Source organism: Teleopsis dalmanni, chromosome 1 (assembly GCF_002237135.1).
Source record: "Teleopsis dalmanni isolate 2A chromosome 1, ASM223713v2, whole genome shotgun sequence".
In the NCBI taxonomy this organism is placed as follows: Eukaryota; Metazoa; Arthropoda; class Insecta; order Diptera; family Diopsidae; genus Teleopsis; species Teleopsis dalmanni.
In genome coordinates, this window is record NC_051846.1 from 138,659,498 (window position 1) to 138,671,619 (window position 12,122).

A 12,122-nucleotide genomic window follows, 5' to 3' on the forward strand; every position below is an offset into this window, starting at 1 on the left:
AGCTCTGACAACTTTGCCATCTGATGAATGAACAATCATACTATATTATGAGTTTATCCATCTATTATTATTCATATTATAAATTCACATGTTTAAAAATCTTTATTCTTTTAAATGTAAGAAAATATTCCACCACGGAACAAATATAATTTTGTTGATTTGATGAAATGTGTTTCTGAATCAAACTGAATGATTCAATTTAAGAATTCAAATTAAAAATTCAGCACTTCGGTTACATATTATCAGCTTCACAGCTTCCCACGCACAGTGATATTTTTGTTATACATTAGGTTTTTTATTTTGTATCTTTGGCAAAAAAATTCATTCGTACTGGCGTAGAATGAATTTGAGCACAACAACACTGACTCAAACAATTGAAAAATCGTGAAAAACAAATTTCATGTTAGCGTTAAATTGCTTTGATTTATCTCATCGATACCTGAAATCAATCTTTTCAATGCTTGGGTAAAGTAACTTGGACGCGAACAAAAGTTGTGGTGCGGGTTTCTAATCAAACGTCACGATCAGCTTCGTCTAGTGACGCTGCTCAGCACATAACTCCAGTTGCAACTGTCTATCCACCGGAGATTAGTTTCTGGAATCGATGTTTACTCATGTGTTGGCTCCTCATGTTGTTTTTGTGGTCGCTCCTGTCAACTATCGCTACAATTCAAGTGCACTGGAGAAGCGTAATTTAAGACAATTTCATTATTGCGGTACTCAAACCGCGAACTACAAAAGCGCAATTACTTTGTCTGTTTTTTAAGTAAATTTGCAATACTTGGTTTTTTGATCTGAAATAATCGTGTCCTATAGTTAAACCCAACCAAACACAAAACTTGCATTGACAGCCTCTGATTAAAAAATATATAAAAATTAGTCTCCGCTAAAATGATTGCTTCGAGTCTGGGAGAACTGCTTTGAGATTTGTATTAGTTAAGGAAGTCTATCTTGTTTAATTTGATGCCTTTCAATTAGGATCAATTAACAACTTGTGTGCTTTCAGTTTATTTTCAATCCATACAACTATTTTTCTTAATTAAAATTTTGTTTTTTATTTATTTTTTATTTTTATGTAGAATTCATTATAATATTTTATTCTTTTATTTGTGACCATATATACAATAATAATATATATGTGCATATTATATTGTATAATAATAATTTATTAGCGGGCTGATTGGTTATTTAAATAGATAAAAAAAACTATAATATATTATTTAAATTTAAAAACAAATTATATTTTATTGAAATCTATTAAATAATAAATTATAGTTTTTTATTTCTATTTAAAAGACGAATTACTTGCTAATAAATTATTATAAAAAACATTAAATTAAATTTTAATTTTGCAATAATTTGAACACCCTTCTTACACATATAGTATGCATATTTTATTATGTTGAAGCTATTTGAGCCAGTGCACTTAAGCACTTTTACTCTCTTTCTTAACTCGAGGTATTTTCAAAACCCCTCTTTACGCCTTGACTCGATTATTGTTTATCACTTCATCAGACTAAGCAATAATTTATCTCCTCGAGGAGCCTGTAAGCATTTTGAGATTTGATAACGCGGTGTTGGTTAGTCTGTCAGTTATCTCAAATAATTTCAGGGCTCTATCTTTTATGTATTTTTTGATGGGATCATTCTTGAGGTCCCTGAGGATGTCATTCGTTCTAATGTTCTATGCTACTTAGAAAAGTCTTCTCAGAGCCTGGCTTTGTGCAATTTCTAGCTGGTAAATAGTAGTGTTTGAAGCTTTGCTAAACACTACGCATCCATTTAGAAGTGACGGACGAATTATTTAGTTATCTATCAGTTTCCTGTTCTTAGCATTAAGATTTTCATTTCTGAATAGCGGTTGGAGGTGATGAAGAATTTTGACACAGCTAATTCTTTTCAGTTGAACATGTTTAAGCCATGTGAATCGTTTGTCCAACGTGATGCCGAGATATTTAACGCTATCTTCCCAGTTTATTACCATATCACCCACTCTCACTCTCGACGGATTCTGTGTCCACTTACGCGTTATAAACAGAGCCTTAGTTTTTTCTTTATTGATTTTTACTTTCCATTTCTGGAAATACTCCAAAATAAGGTTTATATGCTCTTGAAGTGTGTTGGTTATGTTAAAAGCACATTTATCTGAGTATAGCATACTCGTATCATCAGCATATAACGCCAGAGTCGAGGGACCTATTTGAATATCAGATGTATAAATGTTGTAAAGAGTGGGGGAAAGTGGCGATCCCTGAGGAACTTCTGCTTCTATAGATCGAACTGACGAGAGAGCGCTGTTGATTTTCGTGCGAAAGGACCTCCCACGTAGGAAGCTGCCGATGATCTTATTTAGTCTGCCTGGAACACATAGATGAGACATTTTTACTATCAGGCCATCATGCCAGACCTTGTCAAAAGCTTTAGAAATACCAAAAATGATCGTTCCAGTCGACTCTCTTCTATTAAGGCCTGTTTCTATCATTTGTGTAGATCTAGCCAATTGAAGCTCCGTGGACAGGTCATTAATATGTATATATATAGTATAAATATACTATTCATACATTAAACTTTAGTTTCAAATAATATATATACTATTTACATATTTAAAAGGCTTTTAAAATGTGGTTCTTGCTATGAAATCCAGTGTTATTATATATTTGTGAATATAATCTCAGTTTAGGTTGTTATTTTGTATGGAATTTCAACTATTTACCAGTTTTATGTGATAAGAATTACAATTAGTCGTTTTGAAAAGTTCGATTTGATTAGTTTAAAAATTTGGAGATTAGTTTATCTATTGATTGACAGGCAGCACAAACAGTCCGATCTGATGTCTTCTTGTCTGACAAGTATATTGATAAACTTAATAGACCCATTTTTTACGATAGACTATTTAAATTAAAATTTTTGTTTCGAATTAAATTTTAAAATTAAAATTAAAACCAAAAACTAAAATTAAATTATAACAAAGGCTATAGCTAGGAAAGTAAGAGTTTAACTAATATTAAATAAAACATATTACTTCAAAAATATATGATATATTTGAGTTTTCATTATTCAACAAAAAAGGAATTATTAAATCGTTTATGAACTTGCATAATGAAACTTATTTATCATATTCTATACATGGTGGGCTTCCTCCGTGTGATATAATATTGCCACACAAAAACTGCAAGATTCAAGTCTAGATACACACATCTGAATACGTATGTTATGGCAATTACTACTGTACGAGTAATAGCAGTTCAAGTCGGGCACTACTGTTTATTACACCAGTGATGACGTTGATGAAAACGTCTGCAAGGTTGACATAGGCTGGCGTGTAAGATACGAACTCGTAAACACGTAATATCAACATAAAATGAAAACAATCTTACTACCGAAAAGCAGGCGCCCTAAAAGCAGCAAATGTCGGCAGATATGAGCATCAATCATTGCTTATTTGATATATCATCAATCACGATGTGATGCAAATGCAAGTAAGGATACATTTGCGGTAAACACACGACCACCACCAACAACAGGAGCGGCAACGACATACAAACAACATCTCGGTGGTCTGTAAGCGCATTGCCGGCGTCAAATGTGGAGAGGCGACACATGTCGTCAACAAATTATTGCAACATGAATTAAGATTTCGAACCTCAGGAGAGTAGAGAACAAAACAATATTTGCCTGTGCCAAAAAAGAATTTAATTGTTCATTTCAATTTTTTTACATTCGCCCAATTTTCATAAGGAATTAATTTATTTATTTATGCTTTATGCTGTAAACAAACAAAATGAAGCAATCAAATGCGGATTGGAAATTGACTGATGAGGTACAAAGTGCCTTTGATGATGAATCAAGCGTTGATTTTCTAATTTCCATTTCTGGATCCGAAAAAAACTGTGCAAAAAATAATCAAACGAAATCCAATTTAAATAAATTCGATAAATAAAGTCTAAAAAGGAAAATTTAACATATAAAAATATTTGCCGCTTATGATTATATATATTTATTTATTTTTTTAAGCAAATTTTTATATTTCTGCGTATTATTTCATAATATTCACTAAATAAAACATAACAGATACTTAATAGTTTAAAATATTTAAAAAAAGTTATAAATTGCGAATAAGAGATTGAATGCGGGTCAGATTGATTACTATTAGAAGCTTATTTCTTGTTGTTGTTATTTTTACATTAATTACTGATCACGAGAGAATATTAAGGCATAACTGCTTAGTTCTCGTTAAAAATCGCATTGAATTTAAAAAATCGTAAAAATAAATGAATCAGAATAAGTTAGTTCAATATTATAATCCATATATAATTTAATTACTTTACATTTAACTATTTATGAAATGAATCATATTGAGGTTGTTCTTTATGCGGTCTGCTATAATGATATTAAATCGCCTTACCAATCACACTGAAATATTGATTATTCAAGAAGAAATAAAATATTTCAAAATACGTCATTTTTTGTTTTACTTGTGATTTCTTAAATCATAATCATGTTTTGCGAGTCCCAAAAAATAAGAAACCTTAGCCCTTTAGAAATATTTTTGCCTGTTTTGCGCCTTTATTAGGAGAAATCCATTGTTTTAATCTTCTATTGTCATATTATGAAATTCGTCAACCCAATCTGTAGTTGATACTTTCTTTGGGTCTACCGGCCGCTCAGCACTTTTGTTGCTCAAACAACTACACCGTAATTCGGTAAATCACTTTTAGTCGTGTCATATGATGGCATTGAGTATCGATACTACTAGTCAAACAGTTATTGTTTTTAATTTCAAATATGTTTTTAATTAAAAAACTTTTGCTTAATCAATATTAATTAACTTTCCTCTCATTACTTTAATTGATTTATTAAACTATTTTATTTTATATGTCATCTCCAATATCAATTCAATAATTCTCAATTCGAAACAACGTGCAAATTGTTTACATCATAAACTAACTATCATTGTCCATGTGTTTATGACTACATACTTTACTCTGACTGATAGATCTAACCAAAAGTTAGTAATGTTAGTTGATGGTGGTGATGAAAAAAATTTTCTTTTCTTCTATGCAGCTTGGCTATAATTTTCTTCTTAGTTTTAGTAAAATCTTTAGGTTATTATTATTATTGTTAGGGGTTGTGACACTGCAACATTCGGATCTGTTGTGTCCCCTTCTGGGTTTAGATTAGGTCTCTAAGCCCTGTTGCGTCAATAAAAGGTAGTATACAAGCTACTTTACAGAGTTTTACTGCCTCTTCCGTAAGGATATACACTCCCAGGAACCTACGAGTATTTCGTATGTGCATTAGCGTAAGGCATTTTAACAGCCCATGTGTGGTCAACTTTTCAGTCTCTTCACAGAATCTACAGCTCGCATCCATATGTATACCCAGTCTTTGGGTTATTACTTTCTTTTTTAAAATGTGTCTGAAACTACTGCGTTCCTGCGTTGTTTAATATGAAAGGTAACTTCAATTGGGTTTTGTTTTTCTAATTAAAATACATTGTCGTGTGGGAATAAGACAATACTCTATTTTTTAGTCAATATATGGTAACTTGAAGTGTTACAGTAATGAAACACTTATATGAAAAGGCATTGGTCTTATTGATCACATTTTCTTATTAAAGGCAAGTGGCTTTATTTATGAGTAAGCAGGAAAATTGTGGTTAGATGAAAAAAACAAATTTCACTGGTTCTGCTGTGACTATAGCTAAAGCAGAACAATAGAATGAGTCGTTAAAGTTTTTCTACTGGCCCTAGCTAGCGAAGCCTTGAAATTTATCCTGTTAGTGGTAAAAGTCTTTTCTTTGAACTATTCTGTGTTCAACACTTCCTTATTGCATCTCTATTTATTCATCTTAGTAGTTATATATCACTAATACATCACATTAAACTTACAAAGTAATTCCAATGGTGTTCAACATCTCCATAGAAGAAGTGTCCGTACTGGCGGTCTACTTATGCTTCCAACATGACTCCAGTACAATGAGTCACCCGTGACCTAATGGTTTTGTAGAACATAATTGACTAGAGTTGTTTTAATAATTTCCAATGAAGGTTCACAATATTTCGCTTATTGCGTTGTTAACACTTTTCTTTTGCTGGCCGAGGTAGCGAAAATAGTGTTGTTGTTTTGCGTACATTTCGGCCAGTATAGGCCAGCAACTTGCTGTTTCCGAAAACCACTTCTATTATCGAATCATAGCAACACTTCTAAGTGTACTTCAGTTTTAATCATAATTTTTTAGGCCAGGAAGATAGTTACAAAGATCAAAATTCAACAACAAAAATGGAAACAATTGGTAGTGATGTGGGAGGTAAGAATTTCACCTTACATTTTACTAACAATTTATTTGTTTTTGATTTCAGCTTTTCTTTACCTCGTAATTTATCAACTATTACACTAGTTAATAAATTTGTGATAATTTTTTAACATGAGCCGCTGATGATAATTTTTAATAGATTTTGGACTGCTGATCTTAAAAATATGACTTTTCAGACTTTTCCTTTTCATAAATAGGATCAAATATGACACTACTTTTGACTTCTTTATATTTTGACATATAAATTGATGCAAAAAACACTGGAGAAGAGTAAGAAATACACCATAATGGATAAATATCATCAAAAAAGTAGAATAATTTTTCGATTCTTCATAATATCTTAGATTTTGGTATACTGACTTTGTGCTATTAATGGTGAAGATCTGCTGTGGACTTTCTCTTGTGAAAAATTGTTAGATATGATGTGACTTAGAATATATGGAGGTTTAGATGGTTTAGAAGTCTCAGATTGTATAATTCAGCATATTTTAAAATACAGTATCCTGTAAAACTGTAGAAGTTTTCAGATCACGATCTCTTTGTGATATAACGTAAGTCATTTGTGACAACGCCATAAATTTTTGATAAGTTACTGTTGCAGTGCTCCTACAAGTCTAATTGGCAAGCATTTGTTTTGGAACTACTAAGTATAGTAATAATTTACTGTCTATTAATATTGCCTGTGTTGATTTTTTGCTCAGTGTAGATTTTACTATCTTGATTTACTCATTTCAACGTTTCTCTAATTTTTTGAGAACCAATAGTCGCTGAGTGTCAGATTTGGAGAGTACAGTGAAAAGCGAGTCGAAGCGTAAGATATTTTATTTAATCATCATTTTTATTGGATTGTAACAATGTTTGTAGTTTAATGTAAACAAACGCGGCACTCACTTCAAAACCACCATACGGATGACAACATTTTTGTGATAAATTTTAAAAACACCATTTTTTGATACCTTCAAGGTAGCAGCTATCTCTTTCCGATCTTTTTTAACTTTGGCAATTGTTTTCACATCATCGGTTTGTGTGCCACCGTTTGACTTCAACAGCATTTTTACCCATGAAAAAAAAAATATTTAATCCAATCACAAAAATCTTTTTTAATCATTGTTTTAAAAATGATTAAATTAAGCGCATCAAAATCACTGTTACCTGCCTTTAATTATCAGAACATTATCCGATTCTGACAAATCATTCATGACATTACTATTTGCGTGAAGGGTACTATAACAAATCCAAAGTTAGTTTTTACGTAATTTAATTTTTTTTTGTTTTAACAGACGTTAAATTTAACTTTAATTTATTTAAACTTCTTCAAAATATTCTTGCGATATAACTCGTATGTTTTTTAATTAAAAGCTTCATTTATGCATCTTACATTACCATTCGCAATGTATTCAATCTAAATAAAGTGCAGATACAAATGAATATTTCTTCTTTGGGAATCTTATTTATTCCCGATTGACTTTTCCCTGTTGTTAAACACAATAATATTATGTTTTTATTTTTTCTTTTGTCATTTATTTTTCTATTTCACACCAAATGTCAGGTTTTCTAAAGAGATATTCCAGCCAAACGGTACATTCATTCGCCATTTATGTGTTGTGTCGTCAAAATAAAAATTACACAATACGTCGAGGCCTTTTAAACACTATATACAGTGCATTTATGCATTAGAAATCCGTTACATATCAATTAAAAATACTCACGTTTCAATAGCGCTGTAGTTATGAAAGAGTACAGAACTAAAATACTACAAAATGAACTAAAATTAGTATTATTTTATGATTTTAGAAATGGTCTGTTGTTTTAAGTCTGTTGAGTTGTAAAAGCAATTCGAACTTCGATCCGAACTGCACATATTCTTGTTCATGTGAAATGATGTCATGCGTAAGCGTAAAATACGCATTTTCGTTAAGCGGATACGAGTATATAGGCGAAGGGAAACTTCCAAAAGAGTTTCTCTTCACTGCAAAGGGCAGCAAAAATACATTTTGTAAGTGCAGCGAAGCAGTTAATTTTCTGAGTGCACTTTCGCGTTTTCCATATGTAAAGATAAAATAAAACCGATAAATGTAAATAAGCGCACACAACCATGAAGACATAAACAAGTTTGTTAACCCTTCTGCAGTTATTTAGTTGTATCGCTCTGGCAAGGTTACTGTACCGTCTACTGAAGGAATTGTGACAGCTACTTAAGTTAGCCAAAGCATAATGGGACTGTAACACCATCACCACCACCACCACGACTATAGTCCATCGCCTCAGCATCAATGTCAATCTGCAGCCACAGACCGTAACATGAAACATGAAATCGTAATTGGAAATTGTCCTGCACAGGTGTGGAATTGATGCGAAATTCGCACGACTGTTTAATCCGGTTACTAATTTCTGATAGCTCAGCGCAAGTGATTAAGATTTAAACATGTCCAGGAGATGACCAGTGCGGTTGCTGTGTTGACTCCGATGGTGGGTGAGCTCGTAACTTTTTTTATATGCAAATCCAAAACATTTAATTTATTCATTTTTTTCACTTTTTTTCCAGTAAAATTAATTGTACTCTCCTGTACTCTTTATGCTATAAAATATAATAAAAATATATCAAAAATCAAAATTAAACAAAAGTGAGCTTCATATTTTTTTTTAATACTATGTTATTATTCAAATATTTCAATATTTTTATTTTAACGAAAATATAATAAAAATATATCAAACTTTAATTAATATTAAGAGTTAAAATGTATTAGTTATTATGAAGACAGTCAAGTTTTTATGTTTGAAAAAATTAAAATAAGACAAATAAAATTGAAATTATTTAATAAAGTCAACTTATTAAATGTTTAAACAACTATTTTAGATAGTCATAAAAAAATATCTTTAATTGTCTTTGTGAGATAATAAATTCGATCAAAACTTTTATAATAATTATTAACAAAAACTGTAATAAAAACTTTATAATACAGTTTTAATTTAAATAAACTCATATATATGTAGCCGTCGACATTCTCATTCATCACAGCAAGCTTGATTTCAATTCGAATATATTAACAATACAAAATTAGAAAAATTTTAGTAAGAAAATTATATTTCCGGAAGAAGTTTCTAGTTTTCTGATTAAGGAAATAAACAGAACAATAAATAAATAATTTTCAAATTTAAATATAGCCTCTGTGTTGTTAATTCCGTTCAAGTACAGAAACCACAAAGAAATATAGTTTCCTAATGCTTCGACGACTAAATAGAATCTTCTGTTAGAATTAGCATAAAAGCTGAAACATTGCGACATTAATCTCAAAACGAACAACTTATTCCAATTATCAAGTCCATATATTAATAATATCATAAGAATGAATAATTATAAATGTCCTAAGATTAAAAATAGGTCGTTTTAAAGTAAGCTATTATTACGAATAAGTATTAACACAAGCAGATAAAATGCAATAGTTGAATATATTCAGGGTAAGCTCTAGCTCACTAGGGTTTATCAAAAAGGAAAAAATCTACATTGATCTTCAAGTATTTATGAGGAAGTCAGAATTCGTAAAAATTAAAAATACGTTGAAAATCTATATACTCGTGCATATAATATTATTGTTACATCCATTTTCTCCTCTTTTCGACCCGAAAAATAATAATTATTTATTATAGGTGGTTTGTGATTCTCTACTCCTAGTGTATCTTTGTGATGTAGTCGTAAGTAGTAGTTTAAATATTAAATTATATATTGTAAATTTTTAAGAGAAAAAGTCAATAAATAAATTCAGTATAGATAAATTTGTTTAAGCTGTAGCAAAAAAAGGTATCTAGTTAAACTTTTTGAAAAAATTTAATAATAATATTTTGGAAAAATTTTTTATTGAAATTATTTCATTACAGTTTATAATTTAGTAAGGTTTTGTAAGTGGAATACCATATTTTTAATTATTGTTTTCATTTTTATAAAAAAGCACGATACAGGGTTATCTGCACTTTAACGGGTGTCTGTCTGTCTCTGCTTGTATTTAATTACTAAATGTATATTAATTGTATTTATGTTTATGGAAACATATAATAATCGTTTCATATATTAAGAAAAACTAAAGCACTTTAACAAATACGGCACATCTTCATACCCTGCTCTACATCTTAAGTATAGCTTTAAGCAAAATAAGTCTAAATTAAACTCAATTACTCTAAGAATTACGTGTTTTTTGTGTACAATCCATAAATATTGGAGGTGAGGAGAAAAACAAAATCCAGGTCCCGAATTTATAATGCCACAGTAGATCCATTTTGTTACTGCTGTAAAAATACATTAGTTTTGTTTGGCAATTGAGTTGATAAAGGCAGAAGATCATTGGAAGTTGACAATTCGACAGTTTCAGTTGATTGGCATACAGAAAAAATAGTAGCTGGTGCTGTACATGGCCGAATTCTTCTCTTTGATCGCCTATATGTTGTCGCCCAAAGCTGCGTAGAATTATTAAAGCAAATATTATTTATTGTAACATAATAATAGTTATTTATATAATTTACCCTTCTACGTTTTTTTAAGCGTTCATATTTGCCTCTCCTTGAGTTCCCTTCAAGTATTATTTTTTTGATTTGATTTTGCCAAATCTGTTCAAAATGGATTTATTTAGTTTTTTTATATATATAAGAAGTAATACAATTAAAACGCTATTCTATTTTATTTATTTATAATTTTTGGACTTATAGTCCATAACAATAATACTTTACCTTCATATTCGTATCACATCTTACACGTTTTCTGAGCATAATAATATTTTTATTTATATACGCAGTAAGCCAATTTACTCCCTCAAAAATTTCATTTGCTACAATTGCATTTGATGAGTTTCTCGAATAGCAGCACAAACGAAGGCTACTGAAATAATAATTCGCCAATGTTTCCAGTTGGAATGTGTTCTCTATGTCATACAGCTGCACGCTCTGATCTGCCAAGTCAGCTTTGGTAGCAATTAATAGAAATGGTTTGCCACTTACAAAGGGATGTGCGAAAGTCTTCTGCAGCACCTCGAAGGAGTCTTTAAGTTCTTCATAAGTTGCGGACATGTCAAAACAAAAAATGAAACCCATTGCCTGAAATTGATTAGATCTCTTAAAACATGCAAAAATTGATTGTTTCTTTTCAATCTACCGTATCGAAGTAGTGATGCCAAATCTTCTGCATTTCTTTGTTGCCTCCTATTTCAGTAATTGACACTTGAACACTTGGCAATTTCATTCGAAAGTATTGGACCCCATTGGTCGAGTCGTCACCTAAGCGCTGTGTACCAGCTAATGCACACCCTATTTCGGTTTTACCGCTGCCCTCCAAACCGAGCAGCACAACTTTTATTAACTTTTCTTTTGGCGCACTAGTCAAAATCACATTTTTCATAAATTTTACATATTTTACATTTTACATAGTATATTTTAGAATAAATACCTAGTAATTCTATTGGAGTTCCGCTGACAACAACAACAGCATTTCCACTTGCACAGTGATAAACCCATTAATTCATTTTTGTTGGAATTAAATAATTTGTTTTTACTTTAAAAATATGAATTTTACTTTCACTTCTTCACCGAGTGGACATGATGCGTACGGCTCGCTTTCCAAGCGTTTACTGAGAATTGTTTATGGGTTCATTCTGTTTACATTCGCTGCTAGGCAACGCTCCAGTAAAGCGTAAACAGGTTTTTGTTGGTCATGTTGTGTTGCATTTCAGTGCATTGGGAAAAATACTAAGCTGGAGAGAAATTGTTAAAAATTGTGATATCGCCATAACTTAGTATTCTCTAAAATAGTTTACTAACCGGA

General features: G+C 30.9%; 1 protein-coding gene across 1 annotated transcript; it reads right to left on the reverse strand.

The window, feature by feature from the left end:
* Positions 1-10,591: 10,591 nt before the first annotated feature.
* Positions 10,592-11,865, reverse strand: LOC119666319 (ADP-ribosylation factor-like protein 2). Its single transcript, XM_038075601.1, has 5 exons — positions 11,748-11,865; positions 11,457-11,676; positions 11,036-11,398; positions 10,832-10,915; positions 10,592-10,765 (listed from the first exon to the last, which is right to left on the reverse strand). The coding sequence occupies exons 1-5, from the start codon at positions 11,813-11,815 to the stop codon at positions 10,592-10,594; spliced, it is 909 nt and encodes a 302-aa protein (XP_037931529.1). The 5' UTR covers positions 11,816-11,865.
* Between the last annotated feature and the right edge of the window lie 257 nt (positions 11,866-12,122).

Excerpts from the sequence above, each read along its gene's own strand:
- LOC119666319 (XM_038075601.1), bottom strand. The coding sequence starts at position 11,815 with ATGGGTTTATCACTGTGCAAGTGGAAATGCTGTTGTTGTTGTCAGCGG. Across the intron at positions 11,677-11,747 it reads AACTCCAATAGAATTACTAG|TGCGCCAAAAGAAAAGTTAA; the intron begins GTATTTATTCTA and ends GATTTTGACTAG. Across the intron at positions 10,766-10,831 it reads GCTTAAAAAAACGTAGAAGG|CTTTGGGCGACAACATATAG; the intron begins GTAAATTATATA and ends AATTCTACGCAG.